General features: G+C 36.8%; 1 protein-coding gene across 8 annotated transcripts in view; it reads left to right on the top strand.

Annotated features, from left to right (window-relative positions):
* UBE3D (ubiquitin protein ligase E3D) overlaps positions 1–23,098 on the top strand; it is a 187,105-nt gene that overhangs the window by 83,186 nt on the left and 80,821 nt on the right. Inside the window, exon 9 of one of the 8 annotated variants that reach the window (XM_031667275.1) lies at positions 6,753–6,996. The exons of the other annotated variants lie outside the window; for them this stretch is intronic. Coding sequence (XP_031523135.1) covers positions 6,753–6,816 — 64 coding nt within the window. The 3' untranslated portion in view covers positions 6,817–6,996. Of the gene's footprint in view, positions 1–6,752; positions 6,997–23,098 lie in introns of those variants that run through there. 8 annotated transcript variants of the gene reach the window in all.

Genomic DNA, 23,098 nt, shown 5'->3' with positions numbered 1-23,098 from the left:
GAGTTTTTAAAATAAAGCATTAACACAGTTGAAGCTTCCTCTAAGTTCATTCTCTTTTATCCTTCCCCAGAGGAAACGTGTCTGAAGTATGGAATGTATCATTGCCATACAAAAAGAATTTGTAAAAACTTCTTAGTTGCATAACTAAGAAGACTAGAGGCTATGGACTGTCATACATACTTTTACTCAATACGAGTACTGTTGTATTTTTACTATTTATAAATATTAAAATTACATACTATTAACTTACGTGTTTTGAAACGACATATAAATGGTATCACATTGTATTTTTTGCAGCTTGCTTTTTTCACTTCTGATTGTGTTTTTAAGACTTCTCCATGTTGACACATGTACTGTATTCATTCATTTTAATTGCTGTAAGATATTCTTTTGTCAGGATGTACTACAACTTATATATCTGTTATTCTTTCTGTGGACATTTAAATTGTTTTCAGTTTTTACATTAAAAATAATACAGCAGTGAACATTCTTGTTCATATCTCTTTTGAACATGTGTGAGCTTTTCTTTCTTTACATAAGAGATGGAATGATTGGGCCTTAGAGTACATCTTCAGTATTGTTAGGTAATTCCAAACAGCTGTCCAAAGTCGCTATATGAATTTACACCCACACTAGCATCATAAACATTCCCATTGCTTCACATCATGGTCAACACTTACTCATTTTGTCAATTTGATATTTTATTACTAAGAAATATTTTCCTAATTACTAGTATAGTTGAGCATTGGCTTTAATTTTTTATCTTTAACATTGTGTTGGAGATAGTAGCTAATGGAAATAGAAAGCAATTAGAGGCATAGGAATTGGAAAAGAAGAAGTAAAACTGTCTTTCTTGGGGGGATAATATAGTTATATGTCAAGAAAACCTAAAAGCATCCATGAGAAAACTACTACAAACAAAATAACTTACTAAATTACCAAGTTATAGGTGAGGTGTGGTGGCTCATTCCTTTAATCCCAGCACTTCAGATAGCTGAGGTGGAAAGATTACTTGAGGCCAAGAGTTCAAGACCAGCCTGGGCAACATAGTGAGACTCTGTCTCAAAATAACAATAAAAAAAGAAAGAAAACATAGCAACACCCACTCTATGCAAAATTTTTTTTTGATTAGCCAGGTGTGGTGGCATAGTTCCAGCTGTAACACCTGTAGTCCCAGCTACTTAGGAGGCTGAGGTAGGTGGATAGCTTGAGGCCAGGTGGTCAAGGCTGCAGCAAGCCTTGATCATGCCGCTGGACTTCAGCCTGGGCGACAGATCAAGACTCTGTCTCATGAAGGAAGGAAGAGAGGAAGGGAGGAAGAGAAAGAAAGGCAGGCAGGCTTTTTGAAAGCTATTATACATATATATATAAAATATAATTAATTTATTATATATAAAATAAAAATAACGCCTATGAAAAACTCTTTGTAATTCAAACCAGAGACCAAGACTAATAACTCCAATATATAAAAATCTACAAATAAAGAATATGTATGTTTAATACATGCATACGTATATATATTATGGATATATATAAAATATAAATATATGTATAATCCATGCATATGTATACAAGATATATGTATAATCCATGCATATGTGTAAAATATATGTATATATTTTTTCAAAAGTCACCTAGAACATATGGAAGAGAAGACCTCATGTACAATAACAACCCAAAAAAGAACTTAAAATGCTGAAACTTAACCAGAAGTGTCAAAAACATGTATGAGGAAAATTACAAAATACTTTTGGAAAAGAGTACAAAAGCATTCTTTTTCTTTCTTTTTTTTTTTTTTTTGAGATGGAGTCTTTCTCTGTCACCCAGGCTAGAGTGCAATGGCATGATCTCGGCTCACTGCAACCTCCGCTTCTTGACTTCAAGTGATTCTCCTGCCTCAGCCTCCCAAGTAGGTGGGATTACAGGCATGTGCCACCACACCCAGCTAATTTTTGTATTTTTAGTAGAGATGAGGTTTCACCATGTTGGCCAGGCTGGTCTTGAACTCCTGACCTTGTGATATGCCCGCCACGACCTCCCAAAGTGCTGGAATTACAGGCATGAGCCACCGCGCCTGGCCAGTACAAAAGTATTCTTAAGCAAATGGAAGTATATACCATATTATTGGATAAGATGGTAACTATCATTAAAATGTCAGTTATCCCTAAATTAATATACAAATTCAATAAACTAAAACCCAATAAAAATGCCATCAAATTTTATTTTGTTTTTTCAGCTAGACAAGTTGATTATAAAGTTTGTTTGGAAACAATTGTTAGGAAAACCCTTGAAAATAAAAGAAATCAGAGCAAGGACTAGCCCTATCAGATATCAATATTAAAATGTTTTATTAAGATACTATAAGTCAAATAGTGTGATTCTGACCCATGAATAGACAGACCATTGGAACACAACAGAAATAGACCTGATTTCATATATAAGTATAATACATAGGAAAGGTGGCCTCTCAAACAGTGAGGAAATGTAGAATTTATAATAATTAGCTTTGGGATGCTGAGATAAATGCAAATAAAAAAATAAAATCTAATCTTTACATGTTACACGGGGATCCATTTCAAATAGATCAGAGGTTTAAAAAGAAAACCACATGGCCGGATGCGGTGACTGATGCCTGTAATCCCAGCACTTTGGGAGGCCAAGGCAGGCGGATCACAAGGTCAGGAGATTGAGACCATCCTGGCTAACATGGTGAAACCCTGTCTCTACAAATATTACATAAAATTAGCCAGGTATGGTGGCATGCCCCTGTAGTCCCAGCTACTTGGGAGACTGAAGCAGGAGAATTGCTTGAACCCAGGAGGCGAAGGTTGTAGTGAGCTGAGATTGCGCCACTGTACTCCAGCCTGGGCAACAGAGCAAGACTCCATCTCAAAAAAAAACAAAAACAAAAAACATGTAAGTAGTAAAAGAAAAGATGGATGAATTCTTCCATTACCTGGTAAAACCAGCTGTTACCAGGAGATTACCTACCAAAAAGATGTTAAAAGGTGAGGAAAACCTTTTAACAGTGACTCAAAATCTAGAAGTAGTAAGGAGAGATGAATTTGATTACATAGAAATAAAAAGAAAAAAAGACTTGTAACAAAAAAGCATCATAAACAAAGTAAAAAGATAAAGAATAACTATGAGGCCAGGCATGTGTGGCCTACACTTGTAATCCCATCATTTTGGGAGGCTAGATGGGAGGATCACTTGAGGCCAAGGGTTTGAGACCAGCCTGGGCAACATAGCAAAACTCCTCTCTACAAAAAAAAAAAAAAAAGAAGAAGAAAGAAAAAATTTTAAAAACAGCCAGATGTGGTTGTGCACAGCTACAGGCCTACCTACTTGGGAGGCTGAGGCAGGAGGATTGCCTGAGCCCAGAAGATAAAGGCTGCAGGGAGCCATAATCACCACTGAACTCCAGCCAGGGCGACAGAGTGAAACCCTGTATCTAAATAAATAAATATAACAACTATGAAAAACTCTTTATAATATCAACCAGAGACCAAGGCTAATATCCTCAGTTTATAAAAATCTACAAATAAAGAAGAAGACGACTAACAACCCCATAGAAAAATGGAGTAGAAATATTCACAGATACTTCATTGGAAAAGAAATGAAAAGAACTCTTAAACATATAAAAATATATCCACCCTCACTCCTAATAAGAAATGTAAATAAAACTCTCCTGGGCTTTATTAGATTGGCAGAAATCCAAAAGTTTGACAACATATTTTTTTGGTGAAACTGTGAGAAATGGGAAATCTCATACTTTGGTAGATATACAAAACGGTACAATCTTTACGGAGGAAAATTTGGCAAAAATTACAAGTGCATTTACTTTTTGATGGAGCAATTCCATTTCTATGAATTATTTCAGGGACACATTGGATAGAAATTAAAGGACACATGCATACAACTATTAATTTGAGCATGATTTATAAAATGAATGAATGAGTGAATGAATGAATCAAATAACCCAAATGTTCATCAGTACGGAGCTGGCTGAATAAATTATATTCTTGCAATTAACCATACAACTATAAAAAGTAATGATGAATATCAGTATATACTACTCTGGTGAAGAAGAAAGTGTATAGTGTGCTATTGTTTATTGAAGAATGATAAAAATATGAACATATTTGCTTATATTTTAAAAATCAAAGCCTAAACTATAACATTTAAATAAAGTTATTTATAAAGGAAAGAAGAAAAGAGAGTGAACGGAACAAGGATACAAGTTAGGCTTTTAAAAATATATCTGATTTCATAGATTTGACTTGGGAACAAGTATGTATTTTACATAGTTATAAGGCTAAATATGATTTAAACCATCTCTAAAAATCCAAAGGAAATGGAAAAAAAAATGAACTTAAGTGCATGTAGAATTGGTGTCATAAACACATGAAGAAGTGCTCCAAGAGACTTTAAAACACAGTCATTGGACTGTATATCTCTCTTAGTATATATCCTAATGACAAAAGAAACCACAAAAACATCTTAAGATTTTTTCCATAATCATATTACTGGTGAGAGTGTGGTAGTAATAAACTGAGACTGTTGTATGTGGATTTTAGGATAAGTCAAATAAGCAATTATGTTGGTGTCATGAGAACTGGGTTTTTGGCATGAGAGAGAAAATACTACAGATGCAAGATTGGTGAGATTAAATAAAACTGTTTAGTCCTGGATTTGGAATGGAAGTATTAAAATGAGCACATGATTTATTTTAACCTTTTAAAAAACCTACTACTTTTTAGCTCTATTCCCTGAAAAAGCCTAAAAGTATTGACTAACCCAGTGGCAGTGCATCCCTAGGGCTTAGATTATTTTGTCTCTAAATACCATTCCCTACTGAAAACAACCAGGGATCCAACCAGAAGTGGGTAGATCTCAGAATGTAGCATGTAGTGTACAAGAGCTTGTAATATCTTGTTATAATAGAAAAGAAGTTATCAAACATTATTAGGGTCATGTCAAAAAGGACTCAGGAGACAACTTGAATAGGCTTCACTGGCCAAAAAAATGGGTGAATTTGAGCATCAGTAAGGATAATAAGGATAAATCAACATATATATTTATATCCATGAGTTCATAATGATACCAAAAAGGATCAAAAAATGCATTTCAGCCAGGTATGATGGCTCATGCCTGTAATCCCAGCACTTTGGGAGGCTGAGGCAGGAGGATCACTTGAGCCCAGGAGTTTGAGGCTGCAGTGAGCTATGATCATGCCACTGCATGATCCTGGGTAACAGAGTGAGACCCTGTTTACAAAGAAAAAAAGAGAGAAATTTCATTGGTCATTACATTTGGAAAATGCTATGAACCATCATAGCTTTGAAAACTGGGAGATAAATGGGAAGAAAATCAAACATTTATCTAGCTTTTCCTCTGTGAACTGTGCCTCAGAGTAACCCAATATGTGATTAGGGGAAGTTTTTTCATAGGCAGCTTCCAGTGGACAAATGAAAACAGCGTAGAATTGGGCTAACACCATTTTCTGAACCATCATGAAATAATGGAACTTGGTGATGATCATCTTTGGATACTAACATCACAAAAGGAAAGATGGGGTGGGGTGGTGATTCTATACCTCCTGACAGAAGTGTATAGCCCCACCTATAAAGTAGTCTTCAAAATAGCAAACCCGATCAAGCTTCTAGATCTAACTAACAGTTTTTAGGAAATTCAGGGGACAGGGATATGTTAAATTATGCTATAAGGCTGCAACTGGCAAAATCCAAATTGGAAAATTATAGGACAATCAACTTGGTTTCTTCCGCAAAATATTAGCAGGAGGAAAAAAAGATAGAAAGGAAGGAGAACCTGCAGATTAAAAGAAACATAGGCTTTACCAACCAATTAATATGTGGACCTTATTTGGATCTCAAATAAAATTTAGAAAGTTAAAATGTTGAGGACATGTGAACATTTGATGAGGCCAAAGGTATTGTTATTTTTTTATATATAATATGGATATGATAGTTTAAAATAAGTCTCTTAGAGTACATGTTGAAGTATTATGCATAATAGATTATATGATAGTATTTGTGGAATTTGCTTCAAAAAGATTCAGGGGTTGAGAGTATTGGGTGGGAATATACCTGTAATGGGTGGGAATATACCTGAAACAAGTTAGCCATGAATTGATCGTTGATGAAGCTGGCTGATGAGGACAGTTGTTTATTACACTGTGGTTTATACTTTTGTATATGTTTGAAATTTTTGATAAAACTTTTTTAAAAATTGGGTTAAATGATTTTCATTGAGAAACAGGAGCAGTTTATTATAGGTCTCTGCCTATTTCCTTATTACCTCATCTTTCTTGAAAACAATCACCAATGAAACAAGTCTTAGTTTTCATGTGACATTCCTGCAGCTGCAAATGGTAAGATGTACTTGAATTGGAAATCAGCTCTCCATTCTTCAACTAGATGTATATGCATTACTACTTTATTCCCTTTGAAAAGTGAGAATAGTTTTTAAATATCCTACCATGCTTTAGCAACAGATTTTTTTTAAAGGTTCTTCTCAACTTATACATGGGTGTATTCCAAAAGTTTTTTCTAAGGCAATTCGTTAGAACTAGAAGAATGTTCTCTCAGAGAAATTATGTTGTAAACGTCAAGTAGGTTCTCAGGCCAGTCTAAGCAATCTATTAATGTATAACATAATGGAATTAAAAGATGACCGAATACTAGGAGTTCAGTACAGGCATACATTTAATTTTTTTTTTTTTTTTTTAGAAAAATGCTTTCTTCATTGAATTCAGGACTCCAAAAGATGAGTGACTTTCCTACTACTTTATAGGTGGCATTTGTCTTGTTATACCACTGGATCATTTCGTTACCATATGCTTTGCATTCTGAAGGTGAAAAACAGTAACATTATAACACCTGTGACTTGGATGGCTCCCATTCATAAATTATATTCTTTTTTATTTTTTTATTTTATTTATTTATTTTTTATTATACTCTAAGTTCTAGGGTACATGTGCACAACGTGCAGGTTTGTTACATATGTATACATGTGCCACGTTGGTGTGCTGCGCTCATTAACTCATCATTTACGTTAGGTGTGTCTCCTAATGCCATCCTTCCCCCTTCCCCCCACCCCAAAACAGGCCCCAGTATGTGATGTTCCCCTTCCTGTGTCCAAGTGTTCTCACTGTTCAATTGCCACCTATGAGTGAGAACATGTGGTGTTTGGTTTTCTGTTCTTGCAATGGTTTGCTGAGAAAGATGGTTTCCAGCTGCATCCACGTTCCTACAAAGGACATAAACTCATCCTTTTTTATGGCTGCATATGTGCCACATTTTCTTAATCTAGTCTGTCATTGATGGACATTTGGGTTAGTTCCAAGTCTTTGCTATTGTGAATAGTGCCACAATAAACATACGTGTGCATGTGTCTTTATAGCAGCATGATTTATAATCCTTTGGGTATATACCCAGTAATGGGGTGGCTGGGTCAAATGGTATTTCTAGTTCTAGATCCTTGAGGAATCACCACTCTGTCTTCCCCAATGGTTGAACTAGTTTGCAGTCCCACCAACAGTGTAAAAGTGTTCCTATTTCTCTACATCCTCTCCAGCACCTGTTGTTTGCTTTTTAATGATCGCCATTCTAACTGGTGTGAGATGGTATCTCATTGTGCTTTTGATTTGCATTTATCTGATAGCCAGTGATGATGAGAATGTTTTCATCTGTCTGTTGGCTGCATAAGTGTCTTCTTTTGAGAAGTGTCTGTTCATATCCTTTGCCCACTTTTTGATGGGGTTGTTTTGTTTTTTTCTTGTAAATTTGTTTGAGTTCTTTGTAGGTTCTGGAATATTAGCCCTTTGTCAGATGAGTAGATTGCAAAAATTTTCTCCCATTCTGTAGGTTGCCTGTTCACTCTGTTGGTAGCTTCTTTTACTATGCAGAAGCTCTTTAGTTTAATTAGATCCCATTTGTCAATTTTGGCTTTTGTTGACATTACTTTTGGTGTTTTAGACATGAAATCCTTGCCTATGCCTATGGTATTGCCTAGGTTTACTTCTAGGGTTTTTATGGCTGTAGGTCTAAAATTTAAGTCTGTAATCCATCTTGAATTAATTTTTGTATGAGGTGTAAAGAAGGGATCCAGCTTCAGCTTTCTACATATGGCTAGCCAGTTTTCCCAGCACCATTTATTAAATAAGGAATCCTTTCCCCATTTCTTGTTTTTGTCAGGTTTGTCAAAGATCAGATGGTTGTAGATGTGAGGTAATATTTCTGAGAGCTCTGTTCTGTTCCATTGGTCTATATCTCTGTTTTGGTACCAGTACCATGCTGTTTTGGTTACTGTAGCCTTGTAGTATAGTTTGAAGTCAGGTAGCATGATGCCTCCAGCTTTGTTCTTTTGGCTTAGGATTGTGTTGGCAATGCGGGCTCTTTTTTGGTTCCATGTGAACTTTAAAGTAGTTTTTTCCAATTCTGTGAAGGAAGACATTGGTAGCTTAATGGGGATGGCATTGAATCTTATAAATTACCTTGGGCAGTATGGCCATTTTTGTGCTATTGATTCTTCCTATCCATGAGCATGGAATGTTCTTCCATTTGTTTGTGTCCTCTTTTATTTCATAGAGCAGTGGTTTGTAGTTCTCCTTGAAGAGATCCTTCACATCCCTTGTAAGTTGGATTCCTAGATATTTTATTCTCTTTGAAGCAGTTGTGAATGGGAGTTCATTCATGATTTGGCTCTCTGTTTGTCTGTTATTGGTGTATAGGAATGCTTGTGATTTTTGCACACTGATTTTGTATCCTGAGACTTTGCTGAAAGTGCTTATCAGCTTAAGGAGATTTTGGGCTGAGACGATAGGGTTTTCTAAATATAGTCATGTCATCTGCAAACAGGGACAATTTGACTTCCTCTTTTCCTGATTAAATACCCTTTATTTCTTTCTCTTGCCTGATTGCCCTGGCCAGAACTTCCAACACTATGTTGAATAGGAATGGTGAGAGAGGGAGTCCCTGTCTTGTGCCAGTTTTCAAAGGGAATGCTCCCAGTTTTTGCCCATTCAGTGTGATATTGGCTGTGGGTTTGTCGTAAATAGCTCTTATTGTTTTGAGATATGTTCCATCAATACCGAATTTATTGAGAGTTTTTAACGTGAAGGACTGTTGAATTTTGTTAAAGGCCTTTTCTGCATCTATTGAGATAATCATGTGTTTTTTGTCTTTGGTTCTGTTTATATGCTGGATTATGTTTATTGATTTGCGTGTGTTGAACCAGCCTTGCATCCCAGGGATGAAGCCCACTTGATCATGGTGGATAAGTTTTTTGATGTGCTGCTGGATTCGGTTTGCCAGTATTTTATTGAGGATTTTTGCAGCGATGTTCATCAGGGATATTGGTCTAAAATTCTCTTTTTTGTTGTGTCTCTGCCAGGCTTTGGTATCAGGATGATGTTGGCCTCATAAAATGAGTTAGGGAGGATTCCCTCTTTTTCTGTTGATTGGAATAGTTTCAGAAGGAATGGTGCCAGCTCCTCCTTGTACCTCTGGTAGAATTCAGCTGTGAATCTGTCTGGTCCTGGACTTTTTTTTTTGGTTGGTAGGCTATTAATTATTGCCTCAACTTCAGAGCCTGTTATTGGTCTATTCAGGGATTCAACTACTTCCTGGTTTATTCTTGGGATAGTGTATGTGTCCAGGAATTTATCTATTTCTTCTAGGTTTTCTAGTTTATTTGCGTAGAGGTGTTTATAGTATTCTCTGATGGTAGTTTGTATTTCTGTGGGGTCAGTGGTGATATCCCCTTTTTCACTTTTTATTGCATCTATTTGATTCTTCGCTCTTTTCTTCTTTATTAGTCTTGCTAGCGGTCTATCAATTTTGTTGATCTTTTCAAAAAACCAGCTCCTGGATTCAGTGATTTTCGAAGGATTTTTTGTGTCTCTATCTCCTTCAGTTCTCCTCTGATCTTAGTTATTTCTTGCGTTCTGCTAGCTTTTCAATGTGTTTGCTCTTGCTTTTCTAATTCTTTTAATTGTGATGTTAGGGTGTCAATGTTAGATCTTTCCTGCTTTCCCCTCTCCACACTGCTTTAATTGTGTCCCAGAGATTCTGGTATGTTGTATCTTTGTTCTCATCGGTTTCAAAGAACATCTTTATTTCTGCCTTCATTTTGTTATGTACCCAGTAGTCACTCAGGAGCAGTTGTTCAGTTTCCGTGTAGCTGAGCAGTTTTGATTGAGTTTCTTAGTCCTGAGTTCTAGTTTGATTGCACTGTGGTCTGAGAGAGAGTTTGTTATAATTTTGTTATAATTTTGTTCTTTTACATTTGGTGAGGTGTGCTTTACTTCCAATTATGTGGTCAATTTTGGAATAAGTGTGATGTGGTGCTGAGAAGAATGTATATTCTGTTGATTTGGGATGGAGAGTTCTGTAGATGTCTATTAGGTCCGCTTGGTGCAGAGCTGAGTTCAATTCCTGGATATCCTTGTTAACTTTGTCTCGTTGATGTGTCTAATGTTGACAGTGGGGTGTTAAAGTCTCCCATTATTATTGTGTGGGAGTCTAAGTCTCTTTGTAGGTCTCTGAGGACTTGCTTTATGAATCTGGGTGCTCCTGTATTTGGTGCATATATATTTAGGATAGTTAGTTCTTCTTGTTGAACTGATCTCTTTACCATTATGCAATGGCCTTCTTTGTCTCTTTTGATCTTTGTTGGTTTAAAGTCTGTTTTATCAGACTAGTATTGCAACCCCTGCCTTGTTTTGTTTTCCATTTGCTTGGTAGATGTTCCTCCATCCCTTTATTTTGAGCCTATGTGTGTCTCTGCACGTGAGATGGGTCTCCTCAATACAGCACACTGATGAGTGTTGACTCTTTACCCAATTTGCCAGTCTGTGTCTTTTAATTGGAGCATTTTGCCCATTTACATTTAAGGTTAATATTGTTATGTGTGAATTGGATCCTGTCATTATGATGTGAGCTGGTTATTTTGCTCGTTAGTTGATGCAGTTTCTTCCTAGCTTCGATGGTGTTTACATTTTGGCATGTTTTTGCAGTGGGTGGTACCGGTTGTTCCTTTCCATGTTTAGTACTTCCTTCAGGAGCTCTTGTAGGGCAGGCCTGGTGGTGACAAAATCGCTCAGCATTTGCTTGTCTGTAAATGATTTTATTTCTCCTTCACTGATGAAACTTAGTTTGGCTGGATACGAAATTCTGGGTCAAAAATTCTTTCCTTTAAGATTGTTGAATATTGGCCCCCACTCTCTTCTGGCTTGGAGAGTTTCTGCTGAGAGATCCACTGTTAGTGTGATGGCCTTCCCTTTTTGGGTAACCTCACCTTTCTCTCTGGCTGCCCCTAACATTTTTTCCTTCATTTCAACTTTGGTGAATCTGACAATTATGTGTCTTGGAGTTGCTCTTCTTGAGGAGTATCTTTGTGGCATTATCTGTATTTCCTGAATTTGAATGTTGGCCTGCCTTGCTAGGTTTGGGAAGTTCTCCTGGATAATCTCCTGAAGAATGTTTTCCAACTTGGTTCCATTTTCCCCATCACTCTGAGGTATACCAATCAGATGTAGATTTGATCTTTTCACATGGTCCCATATTTCTTAGAGGCTTTGTTCATTTCTTTTTATTCTTTTTTCTCTAAACTTGTTGTCTTACTTCATTTCATTCATTTGATCTTCAGTCACTGATACCCTTTCTTCCAGTTGATCGAATCGGTTACAGAAGCTTCTGCATTTGTCACGTAGTTCTCTTGCTAGGGTTTTCAGTTCTATCAGGTCATTTAAGGACTTCCCTACATTGGTTATTCTAGTTAGCCACTCGTCTAATCTTCTTTCATGGATTTTAGCTTCTTTGCGATGGGTTGGAACTTCCTCCTTTAGCTCCGAGAAGCTTGATTGTCTGAAGTCTTCCTCTCTCAACTTGTCAAAGTCATTGTCCGTCCAGCTTTGTTCCATTGCTGGCAAGGAGCTGCATTCCTTTAGAGGGGGAGAGGCACTCTGATTTTTAGAATTTTCAGCTTTTCTGCTCTGTTTTTTCCCCATCTTTGTGTTTTTGTCTACCTTTGGTCTTTGATGATGGTGACGTACAGATGGGGTTTTGCTGTGCATGTCCTTTCTGTTTGTTAGTTTTCCTTCTAACAGTCAGGACCCTCAGCTGCAGGTCTGTTGGAGTTTGCTGGAGGTCCACTCCAGATCCTGTTTGCCTGGGTGTCAGCAGCAGAGGCTGCAGAAGAGTGAATATCGCTGAACAGCAAATGTTGCTGCCTGATCGTTCCTCTGGAAGCTTCGTCTCAGAGGGGTACCTGGCTGTGTGAGATGTCAGTCTGCCCCTAATTGGGGGTGCTCCCAGTTATGCTACTCGGGGGTCAGGGACCCACTTGAGCAGGCAGTCTGTCCATTCTCAGATCTCAAATTCCATACTGGGAGAACCAGTACTCTCTTCAAAGCTGTCAGACAGGGACATTTAAATCTGCAGAGGTTTCTGCTGTCTTTTGTTTGACTATGCCCTGTCCCCAGAGGTGGAGTCCACAGAGGCAGGCAGGCCTCCTTGAGCTGAGGTGGGCTCCACCCAGTTCGAGCTTCCAGGTAGCTTTGTTTATCTACTCAAGCCTCAGCAATGGTGGGTGCCCCTCCACCAGCCTCACTGCCACCTTGCGGTGAGATCTCAGACTGCTGTGCTAGCAATGAGGGATGCTCTGTGGGCATGGGACCCTCCGAGCCTGGCACGGGATATAATCTCCTGGTGTGCTGTTTGCTAAGACCCTTGGAAAAACACCGTATTAGGGTGGGAGTGGCCAGATTTTCCAGTTGCTGTGTGTCACAGTTTCCCTTGGCTAGGAAAGGGAATTCCCTTATCCCTTGTGCTTCCTGGGTGAGGCAATGCCTCGCCCTGCTTCGGCTCTCACTCGGTGGGCTGCACCCACTGTCCGACACGCCCCAGTGAGATGAACCTGGTACATCAGTTGAAAATGCCGGAATTACCCATCTTCTGTGTTGCTCATGCTGGGAGCTGTAGCCTGGAGCTGTTCCTATTCGGCCATCTTGGAATCCTCATAAATTATGTACAGAATTTATGTAAGAGAGCAGAAATTTTCTGCATATGAATGATCTTGGTAATAAAAACCTATCTTCTATGCTGTGTTCATGCATTCTTTCTTTGATATTCACAAGAAAGCTTTGAAGCTTAAAGGGTAAATATTACTACCCCTATTTTACAGCTAAAAAGACAGCCTCAAAGGTGTGATAGAAAACACTTGGGAGCCAGGACTTGAGTTCTGGCTCTTCTGGGAGAAACATGTGCATGTTCATTTAACCTCCTGAACTTCAGTTTCCTTGTTTGTAAAATGAAACCCTATTTTACAATTATGTGAAAGAATTGGATAACATATAAGGTACTATGCAAATTTCCATTTGTCACTGAAGAAGATCATAGTAGGATTATTTTAATAAATGATCACTATGTTGACAAAAGCATCTGGAATAGTAAGGAAACTCATCCATATGATATGAAATCACTGTGGGGACATGGTACTGGTATAAAAATAGACACATAGACCAATGCAAGAGAATAGAGAACCTAGATAAAAAGTCATATAACTGTAGTCAACTGATTTTTGACAAAGATGACAAAAATATACACTAAGAAAAGGGCACCCTTTTCAATAAATGGCGCTGGGAATATTGGAAATCCATATGCAAAGAATGAAACCCTCTCTTACTGTATAAAAATCAAGACAGATTAAAGACTTAAATGTAAGACCTAAAACTATAAAAACATGAGAAGAAAACTTAGGAAAAACTCTTCTGGACATTGGCCTAAGCAAAGAATTCATGACTAAGCCCTTAAAAGCACAAGCAACAAAAACAAAAATAGACACATAGGACTTAATTAAACTAAAAAGCTTGTGTACAGGAAAAGAAATAACTTAGTGAATAGACAACATGAAGAAGGGGAGAAAATATTTGTAAAATATGCAACTGACAGAGGACTAATATCCAGAATTTACAAGAAACCCAATGCAACAAAAAACTCCAAATAACTCCATTAAAAAGTGGGCAAAGGACATGAATGGACGTTTTTCAAAAGACATGCCAGAAAATGCTTAACATCACTACTCATCAGGAAAATGCAAATTAAAGCCACAGTGAGATATCATCTTACACCAGTCAGAATGGCTATTAAAATGTCAAAAAAGAACAGATGTTTATGAGGATCCAGAGCAAAGGGAACACTTGTACAATGTTGGTAGGAATGTAAATTGGTACAACTTCTATGGAAAACAGTATTGAGACTTCTCAAATATAGAACTACCATTCAATCTAGGAATCCCACTACTGGGTATTTACCCAAAGGAAAATAAAGCATTATATAAAAAAGATACATTCATTTATGTATTTATTCCAGCACTACTCACAGTAGCAAAGATATATAGTCAACCTAAATGTCCATCATTGTATGGCTGGATAAAGAAAATGTGGTATATGTAAAGAAAGGAATGCTCTTTGGCCATAAAAAGAATGAAACCATGTCTTTTGCAGCAATATAGATACAGCTGGGGGCTATTATCTTGAGTGAGACAACTGAGAAACAGGAAGTCATATACTGCATGTTCTTACTTACAACTGGGAGCTAAATAATGTGTGCACATTGACAGAGTGTGGAATGATAGATGTTGGAGAGTTGGAAGGGTGTGGGGGGGTAATGAAAAATTACTTGATTTGTACAGTGTACATTATTTTGGTGATGAATACACTAAAAATCTAGACTTCACCACTATGTAATATATCCATGTAACAAAATTGCACCTTACCCCATAAATTTATACAAATAAAAATAAATAAGAAATCAGTGTTGGAAGAAACTTGGGGAATGTTTAGCTTAGAGAAAAATCAGAAGAACCTGTTAAATGTTGTTGGATATTTTCTGAAGGGCTCAGGTTCTGAAGAGCAGATTTCACTCAGTTCAAAGAACTTCCTGGCAGTGAGTTTCCCTGTTATTGGAGTTTTTCAACAAAGACCAGAGAGCCACGTGTTAGGAATGTTGCAGAGGAGCAAAATTCTTCTCAGGTTAATGTCTACTCCAAGGTTCTATCATAGAAAATTAACACAATTTCAGAGTTGGGTTGTGATTCCTGGTTACCGGCCCAAAGTTCAGAGAAGCACTAATGATAATGGTCCTGTAATGGTATAAAAATTGCAAAGGATTATCTATATGATGATTTAAAAAAAAATCATTTAGCAAGTATGTATTAAGCACTTACCATATTGCAGGATGATGTGCTAGGTACTGGGGCTCTTTTAAAAAGCCCTCTCTAGAGTTCAATTGTTGAACATAAGATTCTGTTCTGCTAGCAATCATTGTCTCACGTTTTGAATATACTGTTTCAGTTTTGATTTTCCCAGGTCTCATAAGGGAGGAGATAAAATGTTAACATTACCCACTATGTATGTTTCGTTATTCCAACTGATTTAGTTTCAATTTTGTTGGAACTTTCCTACATAGACTTTCATTCTTCAGAGTAGAGTCAAAATGTGTTGAAATGACCTCTTACAAAAAGAAAGGGAAAATAGATCACCTAGTACAAAATGTGTTTTTGCATCCTAGGCTCTGAGGATAAAATGTGGTTACATGAGTAACGTATCCGAACCTTAATGCTATTTAAACATACGGATGGGTGCATTGTGTGTATTTTGTGTATTTAAAATTGAGATTTTTGTTTGAACAGCATCTTTCATTTGGTGTACTTCATGGTGATTTATCATAATAGACCGATTTAAATCATCTGAAATACCGAGACATATGAATTTTAACAATAACTTCCCCAAGGCTAGAGAAATCAGCAGGAGCTCAAATTGCTAGGTAGACTTTTTTTTTTTTTTTTCAAACTCATATGCAAGTGTAAAACTTTTATGAGGCTGCTTTAACAAGGCCCTTTGGGACTTAGGGTTATTTATCTAAGCTCTTACTAAAAATGAAAACTTTTCTATGTTTAGCCCTGTAAAGCAAAACTGATCCTAACAATACTGTAAGCTGGAAGAGCAAACACTGTTCTCTAGACTGACTTGAAAATAAAGTCAGGAAACTTTGGGGTCTCTCCCCTGACATTAAGATAATAGAATAGTGACAGCAAAGCCAGTATTTCAAAGTCTCCTTTAATTAGGAAAATTTTACTCTACCATGCTTGTAATTTAGGCTTTGACATGACTTACTGAAATGACTTCCAGCCCTAGAATCAAGCTGTTTCACTGAGCACTCCAGTGTCTCCATTAGCGTCAGCTTGCCCCAGGACTGTGTTGCCTGGCAGAAGATCTGGGAGCACCTTTTCATTTGTGGTATCTGCACTTGTTGAAGTATCTTTGGCTTGTGCCCTTTCCCACTGAGATGTGGGGCATGAGAGAGAGGTTGTTTCTGAGATTAATGTGCCAGAATCTCTCCGTACATAACCCAGCGGAAGAGCTGGAGCTGCTACAGGAAAAATTTTGTAATCTTGAAATATGTTCAGCCTTTTTGTAGGTATGTTCAGGTTTAATGAGTCTGGGTCCTATAGTTAATCTATTTTTAGACAGATCCTGGGAGCTAAGATTTTGTTGTTGTTGTTGTTGTTGTCATTTTTGTTTTGTTTTGTTTTGAGATGGAGTTTTGCTCTTGTCGCCCAGACTGGAGTGCAATGGCGCGATCTCAGTTCACTGTAACCTCCACCTCCTGGGTTCAAGCGATTCTCCTGCCTCAGCCTCCCGAGTAGCTGGGATTACAGGCATCCACCACCACGGCCAGCTAATTTTTGTATTTTTAGTAGAGTCGGGGTTTCACCACGTTGGCCAGGCTGGTCTTGAACCCGCCCCAACACCCGGCTAATTTTTTGTATTTTTAGTAGAGACGGGGTTTCGCCATTTTAGCCAGGATGGTGTTGATTTCCTGACCTCGTGATCTGCCCGCCTCAGCCTCCCAAAGTGCTGGGATTACAGGCGTGAGCCACTGCGCCCGGCCTACCTTTGCCTTCTTTAACCTTAATAGTACTAGTGTAAGTCATTAGAAATAATATTTCACTTAGCAGAACCTGGAGACTCTGAGTTACTGCCTGTTTCAGAGGAAGTGAAAATGCTTCCCAGACAATAGAGGAGTAAGTGTAAAGCACACAGATGATGTTTCTAAGAAGGGAAGTACAAAACCACCAGCTGGCAATTATAGTTTAGAGTATAATGGAGACAAAGAGCAAACACCAAGAAGATGATGGTGGCAGAAATATTGGCTGAAGGTCAGAGGTAGAGGCAATACAAGTATAAAGCTGACAGACTGGATTAAGAAAATGTGGCACATATATACCATGGAATACTATGCAGCCATAAAAAAGGATGAGTTCGTGTCCTTTGTAGGGACATGGATGCAGCTGGAAACCGTCATTCTCAGCAAACTATCACAAGAACAGAAAACCAAACACCGCATGTTCTCACTCATAGGTGGGAATTGAACAATGAGATCACTTGGACTTGAGAAGGGGAACATCACACACCAGGGCCTATTATGGGGAGGGGGGAGGGGGGAGGGATGGCATTGGGAGTTATACCTGATGTAAATGACGAGTTGATGGGTGCAGCACACCAACATGGCACAAGTATACATATGTAACAAACCTGCACGTTGTGCACATGTACCCTGGAACTTAAGAGTATAATAATAAAAAAAAAAAAACTTAAACAGGTTGGGAGATGTCAGTATGAAGTTTGGGAACTTCTATTCTGAAAGAATCTCAGAGCAGTTGTAAATAGAGGGAAAATTGTATGTACACTTGGTTTTCAATTCTTCAACATGAGCAGCTATTTTAACAGTTGAGTTCTTAGCCACTGTCAGGCATAGAATATTTTAACTTTGGAAAACCCAACTGTTAAAACAGCTGTTTCGTCTGATTAGACTTAAGCTGGCTTTGATTAAGTTGCAAGACCTAATGGGACCATAGCACCAGGCTATTATGGTGCTATGATTTTATGATTTTATTGGACATAATAAAAAATCTGAATGGATGTTAGGTTGAGTGTTTGGTTGGATACTGTCTCTCCAAAGAAGCCACATTCCCCGGTTTGTTTCTGCCAAGTGCTAAGGCAAATAGCATGGGTTTTTTTACCTTGTTCCTAGTTAATGAAAATTACCTGAAATAAATTTGCCTTACATTTCTTGGATGTGAGCTTTTTTCCCGGCACTTAAAAGACATTTTTTCCTGATTCTGTTAACATCTCTTTTAACCTCTTAATAATCTTCTCTTAATAATAGATAATATACCTACTCAGATCACCTCAAGTAGTCAGTCATTTGTGTTACTTATTTTGTATTCTTTGTTACCTAAGAAAAGAATTCGATTAATAGCAACCTCTAAATTTGTCAATTTGTAGGTAATAAATTTTTTAATATCTATAGCAACTTGACTGATGCTAATGACAAAAATCTTAAATTCCAAATTTAGCACCATAGGTACCTTTCTTCATGGAAAAGACTACTTTTTAGGTTAGTTTTTTAAAAAAATCTTAATTTAAATAACAATTGAGTTTACTTGTTAAGATAACTTGATCAGTTTCTCATATAAAAAAGTAATGTGAATCCATATTTTAAAGCATTCAAAGATGTTTCACTTCGTATATTTTCAAAACAAAAGTAGCTCTACTTTGTATATATCACCAAAATAGTATATATTTCTTGTAAACTATTTGAAACAATACAAGAAAAAAGTAGAAGGTGGCCAGCAGAATTTTTATACTCATAGCCCACACTGACAACTACTGCCAGTATTCTGGCACTCTTCTTTGCTTGCACCTCTTTATGTACATATACACAGAAGGATATGGCTAGAAAATTTAGGTTTTCATAGGCTAAGTGTAGTTATATGTGCTGTTCTTTATTTTTTTTAACTTATCAAAATATTATGACTATCTTTCCATGTCAGTTTAGATCTACAGTCATCATTTACGCATTGATTTTTAGAGGTCTCATACTTTAAAGCAATGACTTATTTTTGCTAGTTTCTTAAACTCAGTATTGCAAGTAATTAGGAAGCAAAATTGAAGAATATGCTTGGAGGTCTTAATAAAGAGATGAACTCAGATATCAAAAGTATAGTTTTGCTGCTTTCACTGAAAAATGTATGTGTTTATCTTATTAAACTAAAGCAAGTTTATATATTTTAGATATCATCAAAATTTAAGCAAAAGTATTTTGGTTATAAATTATTATATTTTTGTTATTTTAAAATAAAAAATCAGCATTTTTATTCAGATCATCTGGAAGCATTGTGCTTTTTTTTTATACCCTAGGATACCCTAGGCTGATAATTATAAGCTTTCCTCACTTTAACATTCATAAATATTTCTCATTAAATGTATGAATTGATTCAGAGGAGGAAAGTTGTTTTAATATTCACAATATGATGTTTTAAAAAATAGTACAAGTTGGTTTTTTTTAAGCTTTTTTAACATTGGTAAATTCAGATGCCTAACTACCTTTCACAGCTTTCTTACAATTACTTTACATTTCTAGAATACTGATTTCTTGAGTAGCTATATTTAACTCCTTCCCCACCCCCTGCCACATAAAGTAATACAGTCAGCCTTCAGTATCCATAGGTTCCTCATCAGAGGATTAAGCCAACCACAGATGGAAAATATTCAGTGATTAAAAAAAAAAAAAATACAAATTTAAAAATACAGTGTAACAACTATTTACATAGTATTTACATTGTGTTAGGTATTATAAGTAATCTCAAGATGTCTTATATGGGAGGATATGTGCAGGTTATATGCAAACACTACACCATTTTAAGGGTGTAGTGAGCACCATGGATGTTGTTATCTGCAGGTTGTTGTGGGGGATCCTGGAACCAATCCCCTATGGATACTTAGGGATCATTGTGCACACATACAATGTGTGTACAATGTACAGTGTGCTGCTGCACACTGTACAGCAGCAGTCCCCAACCTTTTCAGCACCAGGGACTGGTTTTTATGGAAGACAGGTTTTCCACAGACCATGGTGGTAGGGGGATAGTTTAGGGATAATTCATGCGCATTACATTTATTGTGCACTTTATTTCTATTGTGGGTTGGTGCAAAAGTAATTGCAATTTTTGCCATTACTTTTAATGACAAAAATCCCAATTACTATTGCATCAACCTAATATTGTTAGGTTGTAATTCATAATGAGATAATTATACAACTCACCAGAATGTAGAATCAGTGGGAGCTCTAAGCCTGTTTTCCTGCAACTAGACAGTCCCATCTGGGGGTGATGGGAGACAGTGACAGATCATTAGGCATTAGATTCTCATAAGGAGCACACAACCTACATCCCTGGCATTCACAGTTCACAATAGGGTTCTGGCTCCTATGAGAATCTAATGCTGCTTCTTATCTGACAGGAGGCAGAGCTCAGGCGGTAATGTAAGTGATGGGAAGTGGCTGTAAATTCAGATGAAGCTGTGCCGGCTTGGCTCACAGGCCGGTATCAGTCTGTGGTCCGGGAGTTGGGGACCCCTGCTGTACAGGGTTGATTACCCACATTTTAAGTGTCTTTTTTATTCCTTGGAACCAAAAACTGAGGCTAGCCTCTTCAAAATGAACAGAATGTAGATTAATGAAATCCAACTATCAGAGATAGTTCATTGTAAGGGTGTCATGACAAGGAAAGAGAAGCTAAGAATTTTATAATTTTTAATAAAAAATAGTGGCTTTTGTAAGTTTTAATGAAATTCTTCTTAGGTTTTAAAGCTGCCTTTTAAAAATATTTTGTTCTACCTCAGAAAAATTTAGTAAACATTTTTCTCTTTGACTCAAGATACTCTTCAGGGAGGAGATGCCTTTTAGTGCATAAAGTCTTTGAATAAAACTGGATCATATTTTCCAGTTTCAATAATCAGACCTCGCTACAAGTCAGCTAATGAGTAAATAACAGATATAAAATTTAGAAGACTGTCAGGACTGACCTGGTAGATTTTGTTGGTTATATTTATTTTATGTAGGTACATACAAATCAAATTCTTATAGGAAAATCAAATCCAAGTTGGTAGAAATGAATTTTTCTCTATGCCAAATAACTCTGGAAATTGATTCTCCTACTTTAAATGGGTGTGGCCAGTTTTGTCTTTTTTTTTTTTTTTTTTTTTTTTGTACTATAATGTTGTGTTGTCTTTTATTCAGTCATACAAATTTGGGGATTCCTGAATAAACTTTTACCTGTGGCAGAAACAACAGATTTCAGAACATTAGTAACTTCTCATTTATATAGCTTTTTAAAATAATTTTATAGCATATGCTTTCAAACAATACTCTTAAACATATATGTTTTCAACGTTAACTGGCAATGATTTTATTTCTATCATAGCTTATTTAAGAGAACAGTTACTTTAGAAGGATAGACTAGACATGTATTTCTTTTTAAAAATATAATTTTTGGTTATGTGAATGATTCATGTTCAGATTTCAAAGATAGAAAATATCCTAAAGTGCATTATTTTATTTATATCACTTCTTGAAATTATAGTAGTCTGCAGCATAAATGGTACAACAAAGAATACCAAACTATATTTTTATGTACATTTAAATTTATAGAATTATGTACCATTTTTAAGTATCTTAACTAAAACCAGGGTATTTCCAACATATAACTTATGTTTTTATACGATTATTTTTAAGAGCAGACTTAAAATCAACTCTACTAGAGTTACATTGACATGTGACTTCACAAATGGTATAAAGGCTTAAACTTGAGGGCATTTTCCAAAATCAAGGGCTCTTGCACAGGGGGCATGAGATCTTGATATCTGGATTCTCATCTCTTCCCATGGAGGGAGGGACAGAATCTTAGTCATTAGGATTTGTCTTCTAATGGGTCAGAGAAATCCACTTACAATTTAGGGTTATGAAATTCAGTCACTAGTAGCTAAGATACCAAGATTGATCGGGCCTCATTCATCTGAATTGAGTTATACCATTGCCAACTGCCCTCTTGTGAAGGAACGGTATCTGGGTTTCCAAAGGAAGGGCATCCAAGGATAGACTTGGGAAGAGATATAAAGGGAAGCCAAGGATACTGAAGATGATGGTACTCTGTGAGGGTAGGAATGGAACTCTGTGGTTGCATATGATGCACATAACCAGAACCCACCCTGTTCTGAAGGCATGGGCTGAGAGAGCTCTGCTAGATGATCTTTCTCTTTTCTGCTGAGACCAGACATGGTTTCACCATCTATCTCTGGTCTCATCATCTATTTCAGCACTCCAACCAATTTGAATTGAAAAATGAAGACCTATACCAGTTCTAGGAAATCATCAAAGAAGAAAACGTCAAGTATTTTGAATACCTCTAATACAACTCCAAATAAAGCATCTATAAATAATGCCATTTTATCAATACTAGTAGTATCAATATTAATAATGTAAATATATTTCCTGACTTTTTTTTTAAATTCTTTCTGGCAAAAATAAACTTTAAAAAGACATCAAGAACTATTTAAAAAAATAGAGACCAGGTGTGGTAGCTCATGCCTGTAATCCCAGCACTTTGGGCGGCCAAGACAGGAGGATCGCTTGAGACTAGGAGTTCCAGACCCCGACTGGGCAACATAGCAAGACCCTGTCTCAATATTTTAAAAAAAGAAAACATCTTTAATCCTTGCTGTGTACCTTATGCATCCTAAAAACTTTGCATTCACGCTAGCAAAGGACTTCCACTTTGGGACAGAGTAGGTAATGCTGATCAATGAAAGTGTCAGCTGAGTTTGGCCTCTATGGGACAGAGAATCTAGTAATGCCAAGTGTCAGATTTACTTATGAGAATGTTGTTAGAGTGGACCTAGTTTATTATGTCTCAACCCACATACTTTGACTGCCAGTTACTTAGGAGGGTGATTAGAGGATTGGAAATGCACTTCTCAGCCTCCCAAGTTTTTAACTGATTTCCTCTGGTAATATAATAGATCATAGTAAAAATGTGAGCCAAAATACCTTGTTTTTGAAAACTTTTCATAAGTGGTTATATTTATTAATGTGCTAACAAATATGATATATAATTAGAAGTTAGTTCAAAATGGAACTGTTTTAATTATTTTGTCAAAAAAATGGCAAAT

Source organism: Papio anubis, chromosome 6 (genome assembly GCF_008728515.1).
Source record: "Papio anubis isolate 15944 chromosome 6, Panubis1.0, whole genome shotgun sequence".
Lineage (NCBI taxonomy): Eukaryota > Metazoa > Chordata > Mammalia > Primates > Cercopithecidae > Papio > Papio anubis.
Note: the sequence above shows the minus strand (reverse complement) of the source record. Positions and strands in the feature narration are given on the sequence as shown.